The sequence below is a fragment of the Pseudopipra pipra genome, chromosome 2, assembly GCF_036250125.1.
Source record: "Pseudopipra pipra isolate bDixPip1 chromosome 2, bDixPip1.hap1, whole genome shotgun sequence".
Classification (NCBI taxonomy): domain Eukaryota; kingdom Metazoa; phylum Chordata; class Aves; order Passeriformes; family Pipridae; genus Pseudopipra; species Pseudopipra pipra.
In genome coordinates, this window is record NC_087550.1 from 91,136,047 (window position 1) to 91,155,017 (window position 18,971).

The window sequence follows — 18,971 nt, forward strand, 5'->3', positions numbered from 1 at the left end:
TTGATAATGGCAGTCCTGGAAGTTTTAAAAGTGTTTTGCAGTAGGAAATCTGAAAAATATGTATAGTTTATGAAAACACCTTTTTTTAAATTAAAATACGTGTTAGAGGTTGTTCTCAGTTTTCTTTCGTCGTTATATCCATTACACTATTACAAAGCAAAGAAACACCCTTTATCTTTTCTTACCCAGTGTATGCTGGAGCTTAACTTGATATTTATCAACATTATATTATTATGGAGCTGAGACAAGGGAGAAGTTGAATATAACAGCCAAATATATTCCAGTTTTGCCACAGCCTGAGATCATTCTTGGTGTGCTTCCTCTAACCCAAAATTCTTAAACAACAAAAGAATCTATTCCTGGAGTTTGAGGGAAAGATCGCAAGCAAGCTGTGAAAGCTCCCTGAAGTCAGAAGGAAAAAGTACTATTGCCTTCCCCAAGACCAGGACTTCATTTTCAAAGTCTGGTTTGAGCTGATGTTGAAACAGATAGAGCATTCCATTTGAAAAATACTAATGCAGAAGCAAACCAGTAACTTTTTCTCCTTCATCTTATCTTTTATAATTTTTATGGAAACTTCTCAACAGCATCTGTCTTGCTTCTTTATTCTCTGAGCACTTTGAGAACCTTGACTTCCATGAGATCATCTGATTGCACTGTGATCACTGGAGCAGGCTATAACACTGATCACAGGTACATTTTGGCATTGTCTTTACACATGGATTTGTGACAATCCTGTCTTGAGGAGGGGAGCTTGATCAGAGTTGGGATAAATACTTTTCACTAATAAAACCAAAATGATAGCTAATGTCCAGCATTAACCTGCAGCTCTCCTCTGCTTTGCCACTGTGTATTAGCAGTAAAAATAATTGGTTTGAACTGACACTGAGAAATGTGCTTCACTCAGAAAGGGTGAAACACATCCCTTCATCTGTTCCTTTCAGAACATGAACAATAGTAACACCTTCATCCAATGTGTCAGTGGTGCTTTTGGCACCTCAGCTACTCTGTAGTTGTTCTCACTCTTTTTTTTGTAAATTTAACACCTCAGCAAAAGAAGTTGTTAATCTTCCCAGTTCTCAGCTTTCCTGGTCTTCATACTTAGCTGAGAATTGTCACAGGAGACTGGTGTCTCCCAGCACAGAAATTATCTGGCCTGCATTTTTCCCAGCCCAATCTTTGCAGATGTGAGATACCACAGTAGGCTATTTAGTCCTGCATCTTATAAATATACTGAGAGCATTTGGCATAATTTTTAGCTCTCTATGCGTAAGCTAACTTTTTTGCTCTGGGACATGCCCTCAAGACTGCAAATGACATTGTTTCACTGCAGCTGTAGTGTTATCTTCCAGCTATTATAAATCTGTGAGGAGTATTGTGGAACTATCAGTCTCTGAGTCAGCCTCAAAACTCATCCTGCAGAGCACATAGTTAAATTAATTCTCAAGCAGTCCCTGAGTCTCTTGCACGGTCCTGGAACTCCAGATAAAAAGTTTTGTCTTTGCCATTGCCTACTGCAATGACCTGAGGTGATAAATTGCTTAGGAAAATTATAAATTTCTTTCCAGCTACAGGAACTCCCTCAGGTGGGGTGGCATGAGGTGTCCTTCTTCATCTGCTGTTCTCCAGAAGGACAGAGGTGCACTGTTTAAGCTGAAAACCACTGGTCAGATTACAAGTCACAATCTTTGCTGATGTAAAATAGAGTTGCTTCACTGCTGCTCATGAGCTTTTCACTAATTACTTTCTTATTTTTAGTAGTGCACCTAAGTTTCCCTGGACTACTGAAACTCAGGCTAGCACATCTAGCACTCTTTTGCATATTACAATTGGGAAGAAGTCCACCCAAACCATGTGATCAGCAATGTGCTATTTCTGGCGTCAGAAAGTGCCTCTGAGCAAAAGTAAGGAGGGAGAGTGTGAAGGAAGGGATGTATTAGATGTGAGTGTAAGTCCATAATTAGTGATTTGATTCCTAGTCTCTGTCTTCTTGCATTAAAATCATTGCACTTTTATAAACAGAAGGTGACCCTGTCATTTTCCCCAAGGATTTGGGGAAGTGATGCCGAAAAGAATATACACACTCACATGAAAGTCATTAATACTGTGCCCTTTCCAAATTTATTATGTATTGAGGGATGCTGGGTGAGGGAAAAATTATATAGAAAGAATGGCAAAACAAAGCCAAATACAAAGACTTAAATAATAATAGTGATGTATGTAAAGAGTGTTCCTCAGTGGGACCTGGGCCCAGCATCACACCCATCAGACACCTCCCAGGCACCTCCATGGTGGCTGTGATGGTCCCCAGGGAAGCTATACCACCACCACCTGCCTGTCACCTAATGAATGGCTTGCTACTTGGGGCAGCCCCCTCTTCCAGGGCCTTTGTGGAACTTCCCTGCCACCACACGAGGAACGAGGAGTCCTTCTTTCTTTAGTGATAATCTATTTGTTCTCTGTATATGCAGTTTTATACCAACCCTTTTCAGTCCTTCTTTATCTTACCTGATGCACTGAGCAGGGAGAAATGCACATGTGCTTTGGGAGAGATATATGTGATAGTGATAAAAAAAATAAATAATGGTAACATTTATCCACTAGCTGTATAACAGCTATATTTTCAATCAATTTTCATGTGGTATTGTGTAGTTTTCAGTATTTCCAACAAAATTAAAATTAACTTATTGTTAAAGCTGGAGGAATATGTGGGTAATTTAACATTGTATTTTTTAAGCTGCTCATTTTCACACTTGGAAAACTAAGATATTTTAGCTGCACAAGGAAACAAAACTACCAATCCAGAAAGACAGTATACAATGCAGGGACAATTGTGCCAAACCTCATTTTATACATAACTTGGAACACACCTATTAAGTCCTAAAAAGAGACTCTGTTTGCTTCTAGAGGTTTTGCTTCTTTACCATAAGAATCATTATCCTGTTATAATTTTTCATTAAAATTCACACAGGCGTCAATACTCATGATCTGGGTTTTTTTTATCTCTTCACTGGTAGCTTGGCTGACTTTGGGTAATTAATACTCCAAATAGAATGGCACACCCAAGCTCTTAAGTCAAAAATGGGTCAAGTCAAAATGATCTTTTACTGCAAAATACTCTACACTAAGTATGATACTGTAGTACATTTCAGAAATGTTTTGACTTTATTTCTCTGCCAACATGTAACATTATGACTTTTTAAAGTTGAGGGGCAAAGAGAAAAAAAGTCTCAAGGGCACCTTTGCTGCTATCATAAGGTATAATTATATTTCACACAGTAAGTTCAAAATTACTTTAGGAATTTCTCTCTCAGCTCATGAGAAAAAGATCAATTCAGGTAAATAACTTGGGCATTTAACTAGGGTCCCAAGCAGCCCCAGCCAGCCTTCATTCTGCTCCAGGCTACATCCTTGGTACAACCTGTCTGAGTATGTTGACATGAGCTTAGCCTTGTCCTGCCTGTCCTGTGGATGCTCGGGGCAGGGACTGGACTGGTTTCAACATCACAAAAGGTTTAGAACTTGCTTCTTCAAAAGTAGGAAGCAGGCAGCCAGCCCACCTCACATGCAAGCAAAATACTGAATAAAGTTGGAAACTAATACACGCGAATGAACACAAACACAGGATAAGCACATGTGTTTTAAACTATAGAATGACTTACGATTTATGGCTAGGGAATGCACTAATGCAAATTGCATCCAGTTAAAAGATCCTACTTTCTGGAAGACACAGAAAGTGAAGGGCAGCAATATCTCTTTATATATAATTTCAAACAGCATCTGATATATTGATGTCACTTCCTGTATTGCTCTTTCCATAGCACCAGAGAAATGTGAGGATTCAGGAAAGTGGGAAGAGACGTCCACATTAGACAAAGGAAATGAATGGGTCATTAAGAGATCATATCCATTCTAGTGCATTTTCCTTGAGATTAGCTTAGAAAAGAAGGACCATTGTCTCAACTGTTTCCTGACAACCTTGCAGGCAATTCTGGTCAATAGAAAGGGTAATAGTCATACTTATCCTAGAGGAGACAGGGAAATCAGTGTTAACTGCAGTGATTGAATGATATGAGATTAACATTGCTGCCTGTTTGGGAGGTAGCAAGGAAATATCTGTAGATGAGATTTGACATCTAATATCACTGTCATCATACAAAAGGCAATAAAACAACAAACTGTTTAGGGATTCAAAGAATTTGTAGGGTTGCACATTTTCTCCAGTACAGGGAAAACAACTTCAGTCAAATTGTTTGCACTTGCCTATAGTGATCAGCCTATGGTTGTGCTGGCAGTTTCAGAACATCATTTACAATCAGCTGTTTTTCATATACTTCCATCTGTAATATTATACCTGCAGGGTAGATTGATAGATAACAGAAGTTTCCAGTATCCAGAGCTTACTACAGAGCAAGGAATGTGGTATGTTCATGGCAAAATAAAAGATGTTCGGATTTTTGTAAGCAAGGCCCCTTGGTAGCCTGTTTGCCCTTGCAAGTAGACATCAGCAGAAACTCAACCAAAGTGGTATTTCTTTGCTGTCTTCACCTACACATCTATCTGCAAGGGAGAGTCTGGATGGTCAAGAGCTCAGTCAGTCCTAAGAGAAATGCAGGGAAAAAATGCTTGAAGTATTAATGATTGGGCTGTTTCTCACTTGCCACTACTTTGGTGTGATCTAGAAGTTGTGTGAAAGTACTTGGCATTTTGGGTTTTTTTCCTGAATTAATTTCCAAGTTTGGTGTGGGCAGCTAAGGTCCTACCAAGGCATACGTGAACAACAGGCAGTCTGAACTTGAGCTACTCTTCAAAATGGCATTGCCAAGCCACACTGAACAGATGTCACAGGATCTTCTGTTGCAGTGACCTCAGCTGCAATGCCAGATCAGGGATCAGACTGAATTTTAGCCCATGCCTTGGTTTGGTTAAGGTCAAGCATTAATTTAGCCTCAGAATTCTAATACATTAGAATTGATTTGAGATATGTTTTTCTATACCATGTCCATGTTTTATAAGTAGGACTCCAGATTTGTACTTGCTACAACTTACCATTTCAAAGCTGAATGCAAGCATAGGTCATCTGAAGAAAACAGAATACAACATTCTCTAATACTATGCAACCTATTAGATAAAGAATTTAGCTGCTGTATGAGGACAATCAAATTCAACAGATGAAAAAGATTTGAAAAAGTAAGAATAACCCTGGAGGTGACAGAACCTCTAATTTTCCACTCCTGTTCAATAACTGAGTAATCTCTTGGATTGTGGCAGTGGCATAATACTAAAATCTTAGTCAGAGCAGGATGTTTTCCTACATATTGTGGCAGTTAAGTTTACTTCTCAGAGTTTTACTATGTGTACCAGGCATATCTTTGTAGTCATGTATCTAGCTAACAATTCAAGCAACAATCTTTTCAGATTAGATGGATGGAGAAAAAACAAAATGAGTTTTCCTAGACAGAGAATATTTTTCAGCCTTTATGTAACCTCCCCTAAACAAATACTTTTAATTGAGTTAATCCTCAGTATCCTTGCAAAGCAGATGATTATCATCATCCTAGTCTTACGGCAGGAGAAATTTGAGGATTAAAGGTTAGATTAGTGCTCAAACCCTCCTGGACTTGCTTGGCAATTCTAATTCAGATCTGTAGAACTTTATTTTATGATTTAATCCTGATGTCCTTCTACCTTCAGGGCAAAGAAGCTGTTGTATTCAAAGAAATAATGGTTGCCACAGTATGGAAAATACAATACAAAACTGTACTGGGCCTCTAGTTCATTAGAATAATTCCCTTTTCATTATAAACTGCATTATTTAGTGCAATTGAGAAATTTGACTGTGTCCAAATGAAAATACATTTGAGGTTCACTGTCTTTTGAAGTAGAAGCTGCTACAGAGCTTTGTTCCTCTGATGTTTAATATAGTTACTGCTGTCAAACTAAATTTATTTGTAGACAGTTTATAAACTTTTATTTCTCAAAGAGTCCTTCTTCTTTGGTAGTTGTCTTTCCTTCATACTGGGACACCATAAACACTTCACTTTCTGTCCCCATATTGCTAGCATGAACTAGTTTAGTTTCATAATCTCATGCTCGAAACAACTATTCAAATTATAAGCCTTTTGGTAATCATGCTTGGGACTGTGTATTTCATCTGGGAAACCTTTTAGGCATTCACTGGATGTTAGTAGAGGACCAACAGTTCAAGGTAGTAGGAGTTATTCTTGTTTTGAGTTCAAATTCTGAAGATAATAATAATAGAATTAAACACTGCAAACCAGACAGAAACAAGAAATATCAGCTCTACAGTAACTTCTTAAATCCCTTTATCTAAATAAGAATCAGACTTTCAGAAATGGGTTTTATAGAAATATGCAGGGGTCCACTACATACAGTACAGCTATTGTATACTGAGTACTTATTATGGATGGCCTTGCTTCAGATGTAATGTTCTAACCTTTTAGAGAAAATACTTACTCAAGACCTTACAACTCATCTAAGGCTTTATAGTACTTCTGTGTTTGCTGGCTTTAGGCCAATAGGAATGCACTACAAGTAGGATCCAAAGGTTAACCAAAAATTTTTCACCTTCACCACCCTTTCTCATGGTGAGCATCAGCTTCAAAATCAAGGAATTTCTATGTGAGTCAGAAAACAAGAACCAGACACTTTTGTGACTTGTTAGTCAATTTCCCAGTAAAGGATGTTCTTAGCGTAAAATGTGGCTCCTGCAATATTAGAACCTGTTAATTTTGCCAATTTTATTTTCAGCAGGGGAAAAAGAAAGACATTTCAGGCCACATCTCCATGCTTAAGTCTCTACACCTTGGTTCCTTTCAAATGTATCTTCAATGAGAAACACTGTCCTTCACCCAGGCAGATCAAGCTCTCTTACCAGACTTCATCCCTCATGCACCAGTACAGAAACAGCAGTGGCTCAGAAAGGGGGAGGACAGGCAGCAAAATGTAGCCCAGCCCAGAGATCTAGGGGAACGGTCAGATGCATAGGGGAACAGTAAAAATGAAGCTGAACTATATGTCCTTGAAGTCAGCTACTTGTAATGGGATATTTTGACAGTCCGGTGTTTTGTTTGGAATTTTTTGATAATTTGTTTTGGTTTTGTCTAATATAAAGTAGAAGAATTAAAAATTCTGTCAGAGCAGAAATTCTGATTTCTCAACCTAGTGGGTTCTACTGTTGCGTTACTTACACATAAAGCCAAACAACTGCTACCAAAACACAGCCACAAATCAAACTGCTCTCAGTAATTTCTAATTCTGTCTTGGATAAAATCAATACCTAATAGGCTGCAGACCAAGATAAAGGTAAAAAGCAAGAAAGACTCAGTTCCCATCCCTTATATCCACCACTTACCACACTGCATCTCTAATTGGCTGGAAAAGTGTGAGCTGTATAACAAGAGCCCTCATCCACCAGCAGGATGCTTATCTGGTAATTAAAAGGTTGTTCCATTGTTCCTGTATCAGAAAACTTCCTGTATATAATTCATAGAAGTTGATGGAAATATCATTTTGGACAACAAAAGCTGTAGCAACAAGGTGAGGGGTATGGGTGGGGGAAGAGAGGACTTGTAAGAACATATGTTTTAGCCAGACGCATAATTAAATAATGCCAAGGAAGGCTCAGTTAGTAAAATAGCCAAGAGCCGCTCAAGTTTTGGGGGCTGTGTGACTGTTAGCAGAATGTATGAGTGACCAACCCTCAAGCAAAAAGAGTAATTCACAAGGGAACACAGCCAGTGGTATTCTACTACAAAAATAACCTTCTGGAAATATGGCTTTGGATTTCCTTGTGCAGTGTCCTGGGTCTCAGCCTTCATGAAACTCTGTGAGGAACATTTGGAAGATCTGTTTTCCCTAAACATGCATTATCTGCATAGCTAAGGATAGGCAGCTCATAACCTACCACAAAAAAAAACAACCAAGCAAAAAGACCAATAAGATCACGTTTCTATTTATTAATGTACTATATTCATAGCAGGATTGGGGCATAAACCCATCGTAGTCAGCTGGAGCCTTTCTTTTAATCCTTGTGAGCTGATCTAGAGTTCATGGGTCAAGAACTGCAAATACAGCAAGAAACTGGGTCAGCAGAAGAGCATACTGACTATGACTAAATAAACACATATGCTTTTCAGGTGTCAAAATACTTCTTGCTTCTTACATTTTGAACTTTTAGTAAAATGGGAGTTCTTTCAAAATTATCTGGAATCACTCATCCCATATTACAGTAGTAATAGAACCATCATTTCTCCTCATGAAATAAAATGTTACTGTAGGGACTGGTAAAATTGCTCCTGCCTCTGTTAGTGAGGATCCATCAATCACACTGCAAAGCCCGAAACAATTCTAACTTAAGAAATTGGGAATAGGAAACAGAGGCAGGATCCATTTGCTGCTATTCACTCAAATTCTTTGCCTATTCTTATTCCTCATGTTGCTTTAGGAAACTCTTCTGAAGTTTCTTTTAGGTAGGAGCAATTAACTTCAGGTATGCTACTTCTTTTGTATACTGTATGGGATTTAGTAGCTCTGTTCAAGGCCAGGGAAAAGCATGTGTGAGATAAATATGACAACTGGTCTATTTTTCCTGCAATGACAAACCCAGTTAAAAGCAACAGTGCTGTCTTAAACCAACGTGCATTGAAGATGCAGTAGCATTGTTAGTATTTGCTTTCATGTGCATAACCAATCCCTTTGAAGTTGAGCAGCCATGCCGTTCACAATAAAGTATGGGCAAAGAAAAGTTTCTCTCCATTTCCTCTAGCAAAATAACAATCCTCACTTTATAATCCCTTCAGCTTTCATCTCTCACTTTGTGAACTTTATATGAGAGCACATGTTTCATGAGGACTTACTTAGAAAGAGTACTTTAAAAGAATTATCTGAATAGTATGCTATAACTGTGAAAATAAGGTAATATTTCTCAGACACTGGTATATGCTCGGTTGTTTCTGCTTTCCTTGCTCTTCTACTATGGAACAACTTCGCTAGTATTATTTTGGTAACAGCTGTTTTCTTATCATCTCTACTTCTTGGGATGCTCATTAAAATACGTAATGGCCTGATAGCTACATTCAGCCCCATGCATTTGTAAAGTCTAAATTAGGTCCACCAGATAGCTTATAGTTTCATTTCTATGGAAGAAACGAAGCACTGGAAGTAATTGAAAAAAACCCTAAACCAACACTTCCAGAGAGGAGTATTGCTAGGGAAGAAAAGTAATGTTGCTTGATCCAGTTGGAAGCATCAGCAAACACTCCTGTCCCTTTTTCTGAAAAAGCAGACTCAGAAACAGGTCCAGAGCAGAACTTTCCCCACTTTTCTTTTCTGGTCCTCTGCTTGTACATCTGTTCTCCTCATGCTCAGGATATGGCATCTTATATGAACCTCCTGGCTCACATGCCTCATGGGCAGTAAGGCTGGGCCTAAGGGCAGACCTCTGGCATTTTTAGCTTGCACAAGATGCATATTGCATGTTTCTTGACATAACTTGCCAAAAATTTTTTATGCTGTCCTTGTCTTAATCCAAGCTAGATACTTTGGATCAGGAATGCCACCTAGTCTACAAAAGATCAGAAGTCCTGAACTCTGACTTCTTGAGGCATGTTCACGTTATGTTTCCATGAACTGCTATCACTAAACTATGCTTAAAAGATAAAAAATGTCTTCTAGATTTGTAAAAAACAAAACAATCCAGAATAACCCAATCCTCTTCCATTATCAACACTCTGCTCATCCCAGCCCCAGGACCTCACCTGCACAGGGCACATAACCTGCTACAATCTGCAGCAGCAGTGCAGGATGCAGCCAGTACACCATATCCATCAGTACTCCAGGACTGAAGGTGTAAAAAAACTACTATTTAGAAGGTGGACTAGCAAAATATTTTAATCAGGAAGCTCAGTTGCAGTCAGACAACTGTCTGGGAGCAAGATAATTTACAGCAGCTGACACAGCCTGGAGTCAGTACTGGTAGCAATTTTCCCCTCTGGCAGCTTCCATAAAATCAAGGCAGCTGTGATGCCTATTGCCTGCCCTCCTGATCCCCTCGGGGTTTCTGGAGTCTTCTCACAAGCATATAAGGAGTTGTTGCTACAGTAATTATCCCTTATCTATCAGCATCCTGTAATCAAGAGGGTATTTCATATGTATTTGTCTATGTACAGACACAGGTCACCAAAAGAAATCGGTTTTCTTATTTCAGTTATCATACAGATGACTATAGGCAGATGGAGGAGGTTGTTCAGTTTAATTTGTGAGGTTCATATGTTCACAAAGAAGCTGAGCCCAAGCAGAAGTGTTCTTAACTTTACCATAGTTCTTCACTGGAAGATCACATCCCAGCAACTAAACCTGACAGCAGCAATATGAGCACCAACAGATGAGGTGGGCTTCTCTCCAAATGCACAGAAAAAAATAAGAAAACAAAATGCCAAAACCAAGTAAGCGACTATTAGGAAAAAACAGCATTTCTACCCATCTGTTATGGTACATGCCCATCTTCTAGCTCTTTCTTTCTATTTCCTTGGTGCCTTTCGTAATTCCTTGTCTCTCCCCCTTCTTTCCAATGGACCTCGTTCTTTACTTTTATAATTTTTAAGGATCCAGCAATCCCACCATCAATGATTCCTCCTGTGATTTGCCATAACCTACTATGCCAGTTTTCTGATGTCTAATCTGCCTCCAGCTTAAAAAACCATATTGTATTACTGCATTATAGTTAGTTCCCTATCAGTTTAATATATTCAGTTAATATTTCCATCAAACTTAGTATTTACTTAGCATATTTTTAGAAAAAAGAAATAACAGAGCATGCACTTCTAAGTTGCCTTGGTTATCAAGGCATGAAGATCAGGGGTCAGATTATACTAAACTTTCACAAAAATGCTGTAATTTCTTTGAAGTGTGCTCTCCAGAGTAACTCACTGGTGTAAGAAAGTAGAATCTAAATGTTAAAAACAAGGAAGGATAACTATATGAAGTAGACATTGGTAAATTTTGAGGTGCAGCAGATAAAACCATGCTATTCTGATGAAACAATCAAATTATATACTTGCCAACCCAGAAAGATCAAGACACCAGGAGAGGTGGAAGTCCAACAAAACCACAAGTGTTAGTGCACTGCTGATGCTGATTGATGTAGTTCCACAGTAAGACACTGCTTAATGACTGCTGCAGGTGCAGTTACCTGCAGAAGAAGATGGTGGATGTGATTTCAGTTAAAAACTAGCTCCCTCCTTGTCTAGCTGTTCTTATCATAGAAGCACAGAATGGTTTGGGTTGGAAGGGACCTTTAAAGATCATCTAGTCCAACTCCCCTGCAATGAGCAGGGCCATCTTCAACTCGATCAAGTTGCTCACAGGCCCATCCAATCTGACCTTGAATGTTTCCAGGGATGGGACATCTACCATCTCTCTGGGCAACCCGTTCCAGTGTTCCACCACTCATTGTAAAAAATTTCTTCCTTATATCTAGTAAAAATCTACCCTCTTTTAGATGAGAACCATTACTCCTTGCCCTACTGCTACAGGCCCTACTAAAAAGCTTGTCCCATCTTTCTTGTAAGGCCACTTTAAATACTGAAAGGCCACAATAAGACCTCCCCAGAGCCTTCTCTTTTCCAGGCTGAACAACTGTAACTCTCTCAGCCTTTTCTCAGAGGTGCTCAAGCCCTTTGACCTCTTCGTGGTCCTCCTCTGGATTTCCTCCAGCAGGTCCACATCCTTCTTACATCCTTATGTTAGAAGTCCCAGATCTGGATGCATTACTTCCAAGTGGGGTTTCACCAGAGCACAGTAGAGGGGGAGAATCACAGGTTCATGCTGCAGTCAAGACAGCAAGTCGAATTAATCATCCTGAGACATGTCTTTCAGCCAGATCACAACAGGCAAGCTAATAATGCAGATAAACAGACCAAAATACCAGTATTAAGTTTGACCTGTCAGTAGAATTATGCCCCTAAGAACTGCTCAAGTGAAACACAGCTGGTTTCTATGCATTAAATGATAAAAGATCCCTCCATCAAAGGCATGTTGTTCAGACCAAGGCAGCTCAATTTCAGGAATAAACCTGAAAGTGAGTTGCCTCCAAGGCTCCCTATCAGAAAGGTAGTGTCACATCTCCTATAGCTGTCACTGCTTAAGAATATTGAGTACAGCAAGATGTTCCCTGTACCCCACACAAAATAGTTCATGGATGTCAACCTCCTACTGAGGTACAGGTTTGAATGGAGTGAGACAAGAATGTCCTCTCTTGTTATAGACAGTAAAGTTGACTGAGCATTTTAATAGATGGAACACAGTGATGATGTTTTGTTGTTGTTTTTTAAATGAAAAAAAAAACAGTAAAACCAAAGTTGATGGATTTGAAAAGCATCAATCAGTTGCTCTGTTCATGCATCCCAGCATTCCATTTATCCCCTAGTGTAGCTCATTGTTCTGAGTTTTCTGAGAGGTGTTACTTGCATATTATGACATACAGTAATTATCCCCTCAACACTGCCTGCCAGGACATGGTGTAATACATAGGATGAGCTGCACGATTACTGGCTGCCAGGAGCATACACAATGGCAATCCAACTTTTATCATTTCACTAATGTGTAACTAGCTTTATTGTCGGCATGGACTCAAGGTGACTCCCTGGGATGAAAACACTGACTAGCACCTCCATTGGCCCAGCTCTGGCCACTGCATAGTTGAAAGACTACCCAAAGTAGCAGAATGCCTCACATTTAACATATGTAAGCAGACTTGTAGTGGTTGAATTATATGGTATCATCCCAGACTGAATGACAAGTTACATTTTCCCTTTGTTAAGTTGGTTTTCATTTTAATGAATAATTTATTAATAAGTCTGTTCTTTTCTCTTATGAGAATGGATTCCTTGAATGGGTGGCACAGCCATTTAGCTGAAGTTTACCAGCATTTCAAGTATAGCATCAAATCACTGGAGCATGACCTCCTTAAAGAGGTTTTGACTACCATAAGAAATCTACTGCCAAATACAGAGCAGTATGGTGAATATATTCTCCCAGGGAATCCTAGTGCACCTCCTCAGGTACATATGTTCATTTTAGAATAAAGCTGGCTTTACAATATTTGCCACTTTTCTGTAGTTTACTGATAGCTACTTGTCAGCCTCGCTGTCCATTTCCATTTGAGATTTCACTGAAATTGTGGGCAGAACTGACAGGCACCTTCCCTCTTTTGTTCCACTAGCAGTTCAGTGTCATTCCTTTAAGGCAATATGGAAACACCAGCACTCGTAAACAAATGAAAACAAATATTTTATTTACAGGAAAAAATCTGTACACTGTGCATACATAAAAATATACAAAATCATAATAGAAAATATAAAAAGTGTTAAAATGTATACAAACACTGCTTAAAAATGTGACTCCTGTAAAATCTTAAGCTTTGTTATTAGAGTACACATTCATTTAAAAAAATCATCATATAAAATAAGTCTCAAAGCTATTAAAAAAGTACACAGTCTATATTTGAATAGTTCAATGACTACATATTATAAGAGTGATGAGATGATATAAAGAAAAGTAAGGCTTTTACACACAACTCTTATTTCAAGAACAAAATTCTGAATCTGATCACTAAGCCAGAGAGAAGACATCTACAGTGTCAAAATTCATTCAATGATGCAGGTATGCCCAGACATGGGCTACATTAAATTTCAAACAATTAAATCAGGTATCTGCTTTGTGCTGGGAAAGATTCAGTTGCTTTCTAGTGACAGGCTTCTGAATTAGCTACTTGAAAGAACGATTTCATTTATTCAATACACATCAACTTTAGAGAGCATGAAGAGAAAAACAGTAGCCATTTATTTTTGCAGTCAGTTCATTTAACATTCCTTTCATGGTACATTTGTATCACTGTCCGAGTGGCATTTTCCATCCTTAAAAACTGCTGAAGAAAAAGGAAATTAAAACCCCCACTACGGATTGGTCTACACGTGTGTTTAAATTTCTGTTTAATTAAATCAGTCTCTAAAATGACTGTATTCAGTCTGTGCAACAGAGTGTGAATGTAGACACTTGTCTTCATTTAAGAAAAAAACTGTCTCGGTTTTCCTGACATTGGCAACTTATAGCAAAAAATTCAGAATTTGGATCTCTTCACCAAAGAAAGTGTCCTGACTAAAGACAAGCAATGCTTAACTTAAATTTGTACAGTAGGAATGTAGATTAGAGTGTTTATATCACCCCCCTTTCTCTCCAAAGGTACATTATTTCTTATATAATGTTAATTTCAGTGAACTTACCAGAGTTTCCATGGCATAAAACTGCACAGCAAGGTAAAAAAAGATGTAGTAGTTTAATCCAAGGAATGACTGACTGAACTGTGCGTTTATGCTGTAGTAACCTTTAGAACTATAGAGAAATAGAACAATATAATGGTTTTTTCTAGCAAAAAGATTTTGGCCCAAAATGAAGCAAAAGATTTTTTTTTTCTTGAATAAACAGAAGAGTACCTTGATTTAACCATCCAAAGGCTGAATGCATAAAATGATAGAGCACCACAAGTTAGAAAAGCTATAGAATTCACAGTGGGGAAAAAGGAACATAATGAAATTCAGCATAAACTCAGCACATTTCCTTAAGCTGCTGCTGTGTTTCCGGTTTGTTTCAGCTAACTTCAGCTGTTGTCCAGAGCACCAGGGCACAGCAATGAGGCTCTACAGTGTTTGAAGGCAACTTGTTCCTACTTGTCAGTAAAACTCCATACATTTAAAACCTGCAACAGGTGTGAAGGGAGCTGAGGGGTCCAATAGCAGAGGCAATTGCTTGGCTGATGATGCACCTCACAAGCTGGGTTTGTGCAAACCTCTCTTGTTTACAGTGCTGTTCTACTCTGTTTATGTGCAACAACCACGCTGGAGAGCTACAAAGCCATGCCTGTATATTTTCCCCAAAAAGCCCCATGATCTTGGTGAGAAAATGCACTTCCTCTAACATTCCTGCATTTATTATATAGATATAAAAGCAGCACTCTTCTATTATTTTTAAAAGATACACAGTTCAGTATTGTTGCACGCTCATTGTTTTAAATTTAGTGAACACAATTCTTCGTAAAGATCTCTCTGCCCTCACAAGGGATGGGGACATGCCCATTAATGCAGAAATACTTGGTGGGCTCTTACAAAAGCAACAATGCCACTGTGACAGAGCGTAAGCAGTGGTGGGGGGAGCACCTCCACAGGTCCTTTATGTTTCCCCTTTATTTCTGCCCCTTCCCCCCTTGCAGCAAGTGGAGGTGAGCGCTCAGTTAGCAGTTCAAACACAAATTTTTTTGCAGGCATTACAATTTCTCTGGGATATAGTCTTTCAAACATTAAGTAAAAAATGCTGATATCCTCTTCTTTTTGTCAGAAAACTCTCTCTACTGTCTTAACAGCAATAACTTGTGAACTTGCACTTGTGCCAAAAACCAGAGGACAAGAGAAGGTAGGAGACAAAATGCTCTTTAAGCAACTACAAGGTGTTTGACCAGGTAGACCAGTGAAACATCACAGTGGAAACCAGTGTTGGGAAGCCCCACCAGGGATGCTTATTTTTAAAGATGGTACCCCAAGTTGGTCTTCCTTCTCTGTGAGCAAGCATTTGCAGCACAGCTCTGCAGCATCTTATGAGGTGATGGTGCTGCAGCACCCACATTTGCACTTGTGGAAGGAGGACTGACTGCCATACAATAAGGATATGGCAAAGAAAAGATTTTGGCTGTGAGGGCTTGAATGTGCGGTCCAGTAAATTAAAAATATATAGTTCATCTTGTAACATCTCATACCTGGTTCTGCATTGGGATATAAATGTAATAAGTAGGTATGCTTAGCACTTGTTGGATGAAACTTTATAATTTTCCTTGTTCTGTACAACAGCTATGTTGATTATTCTGACAAATTTTTGAGGAAGTAATACTACATAATCCTGCTGTGAGTAATTGAGCAATGCAGTTAGTATTTTTCTTTGTGAAAATCAAAGTTAAAAGTTAGTGGCTGCAGGCCAAAGTGATATTCATTTTTTTCCTTTGGAACTTGAGAATTTCCTGCTTACTGAAAAGTAGCATATTCACTAGTCTTAGAAAGCTAATCAACTCCCTTCTTTTACAAACATGTCATAGCTAACAGTGTACAGCAGAGAGAGAGACCTGTTTGATTGCACTGTTCAGACTCTGGATGTTTTGCAAACAGGGTACCAAACATATGGAAAAATAGATTAGTTCTATGTAGGTTATCTATTCCCCACACATTAAGTAACAATGTTATTAACTTTAAGAATAAAAGTTGCCACCATATATAACATTAAAAAGAAATTGGTATGTAATATATCCAGAGTCTAAGGCTAATATAAGTAAAATCTATTCATTTTGACATGTACCAAAATGACTTATGGACATAACAATCCATACAGCACAGAAGTACAGTTATTAGATCATCTGGACATAATTTTTGTCAGCAAGAATCTTAAGATCATCATAAAGCCCTAAAAGAAGGCTAAGTCCTATGTAAAACACACATTCTTTGTTTTAGAAGAAGGAAAATAATGCTTCCCAAAGAGCAGACTGAGAGAAAAAGGATTTTGTGATTATACTTACATTACAATGGAAGATGAAATAGTCATTAATGTTGTTTGCATTCTTTTGCCTTTCTGGCAAAAGTCTTTTTGTTTAAGTCAAAACACAAAAAATACTTTCCACCACAACCACTCAGCTATTCTTTTCAATGTTTCTTTGAGCTGTCTGCTTTTTTACTGAATGGATATGAGTAGGATATAGCTGTGCTTTTGTGTACACACGTTCCTGCTAAACTTACTCTAAAAGAAAGAGTACAGATGTGTGGGGAAAAAACAAAACAAAAAACTGAAAAAAACCCAAAACCAACATTTACATGCTGCCACTTAGAAAATCTGAAACAGAAGTCTCGGAAAATAAGGAAAATAATATTTTAAATATATTAGCAATCGGGCATATTTTTAGAAATGCCTTAGAGAATATTCTCATTGTGTGTTTTGAGCGAAAATATCAAACTATCTCCATATGCAATCTGTAGTCAGGCTTTTTTGAGGCATTACAGCTTCTCTGGGGTATAGTCTTTCAAACATTAAGTAAAAAATACTGATATTGTCTTCTTTGTGTCAGAATGCTTCCTCTACTTTCTTAACAGCACTAAATTGTGATTAAGTGACTTTGATTCAGATACTAGTGAAATACTTAACAAATAATGTCTGTATTCCTGTATGCTATCTTTGTTGCAGAAAGGTGACCCCCCTCTATGCTTGCTTTCAGTGTGATGTGTGAGAGCTGCACAGCCTCCCTTGGCTTTCTCTGGATATTCTGTATTGTGCAGACTGGGGGAAGGCAGCATGCCCATCTCACACCTTCCTGAAAATCCTTTAGTTTGTCTTCGTAAATGGGTTACAAATACGTTTGTTTTTATCTAAAGAAATGAGACATTTCTCTCTTTCCTCTGCAGACAGTGTGAGCATGGGAGTCTGGCATGAGAAGTACATCCAGTAGTTTAATGGGTTTGGCTGTGTGTACAGCCACCTCTGACTGCACTGACTTCACAGCGACCGTAAGGCCCCTGTACAGCTGGAGGCCTGTAACTGAGCCTGCACATGAGCAGGCATTAAAGTCTACTCCAGTTAATGACTGCACAGCTTGGAGTAGCAATTACTTCATTCTGGGAGAGTCTGAAAATCTTACAAAGCCATGGGAAACACTGCATTGTTCAACTGGCCGTTCTGTACATACACGAACAATAGAGGCTGTTTCACAATGTCAGGTTTGACAGTTAAATAAGTTCATTAAAAAAAATTACAGTCTAGCATATGTGGCATAAGAGACCACCGACAAATTCTGACACTCACACCAACAACGATACATTATATTTCTGCCTAGGTATGTCCTTTGCACCTTCATGAGCTAAGCCTTTGCTTTTTTTCCTGTAACTATTTGCAAAGCAGTAATAAATACTCAGGCTCAGAAAAGAAGTATTTCTCATGCCTGCTACTTAATTACAATTTATAGACTCAAGACTAGATTGGTCTAAGATACGTTTTTTCAAGTATTCTCTTCTTGTTTATAGTACAACAGTAGTACCTTATTGCACATTGTTTCTGAAGGACTGACTTCTATAAGTGTGAGAAATTTCTCTTGGGGCACTTGACAGCTTTGAACCCTGGCAAAATGACTTTCCCCTTCCGATACAGATCATCCTGCAAACCTTTGTTCATCCTTTGCACCAAGAGCTTCTCATAGAGCAGTGGATGGTAGGCCCCTAAGGTACAAGCTGCATCGTAGTAGAGTTCGTGGTAGTGACATAGGTCGGTCTGCCGGACTGAAGGGATGTATTCGTACACGTGTACTTCATTACACATGGACATCATGATGAGGATACCTGGAGCAAGAAGTGAAAACAAAAGTGAACCCCAGGTTTCATTTTCCTTGCGGAATTTTTCCTGCAGTCATCCAATCTCCTTTTTCTTTCCCGCTTTCCTTTGTTGTTGCACACCTTAAGTACTAACTCTGTAAAATCATTAAGAGAAGCAATAGTTCCTTTTATTAGAGCGGCTTTCACTTGTTCCTGATACATAAAGATTTCGATCCCTAAAGAAAGAGTAAAAAGCCTATATGGATTTGCATTTTACCATCAGCCTCCTGAGTGAGAAGACTGCTCTTTCCCACCTCCCCCCATTTACCTTATGTACTGTCCACAAAACATCCCACACAAGAATCCTTGAAACATGTCCACCTTATTACAATGTTGGTCTTTCTTAGTCTGAACTTGAATCAATTTCACTTTTCCATCCACTTACTTCTCTCTAAGCAGGAACACATGGCCAAGAAGGAAGCCTAAATACATGCAGAAGGGCATATAAAGAAACATCACCCATACAGTGGTGGCACAGAAGCCCACAGCTTCTGACAATTC

General features: G+C 38.7%; 2 protein-coding genes across 3 annotated transcripts in view; one reads left to right on the forward strand and one right to left on the reverse strand.

Annotated features, from left to right (window-relative positions):
* Positions 1-18,971, forward strand: part of LOC135410081 (pinopsin-like) — a 79,592-nt gene that overhangs the window by 53,931 nt on the left and 6,690 nt on the right. The gene's annotated exons all lie outside the window — the stretch shown is intronic.
* The window catches only part of ST6GAL2 (ST6 beta-galactoside alpha-2,6-sialyltransferase 2), a 52,976-nt gene continuing 47,299 nt past the window's right edge, over positions 13,295-18,971 (reverse strand). For both annotated transcript variants that reach the window (XM_064646380.1, XM_064646379.1), the window contains exon 6: positions 13,295-18,437. In XM_064646380.1, coding sequence (XP_064502450.1) covers positions 18,172-18,437 — 266 coding nt within the window. In that variant the 3' untranslated portion in view covers positions 13,295-18,171. The remainder of the gene's footprint in view (positions 18,438-18,971) is intronic.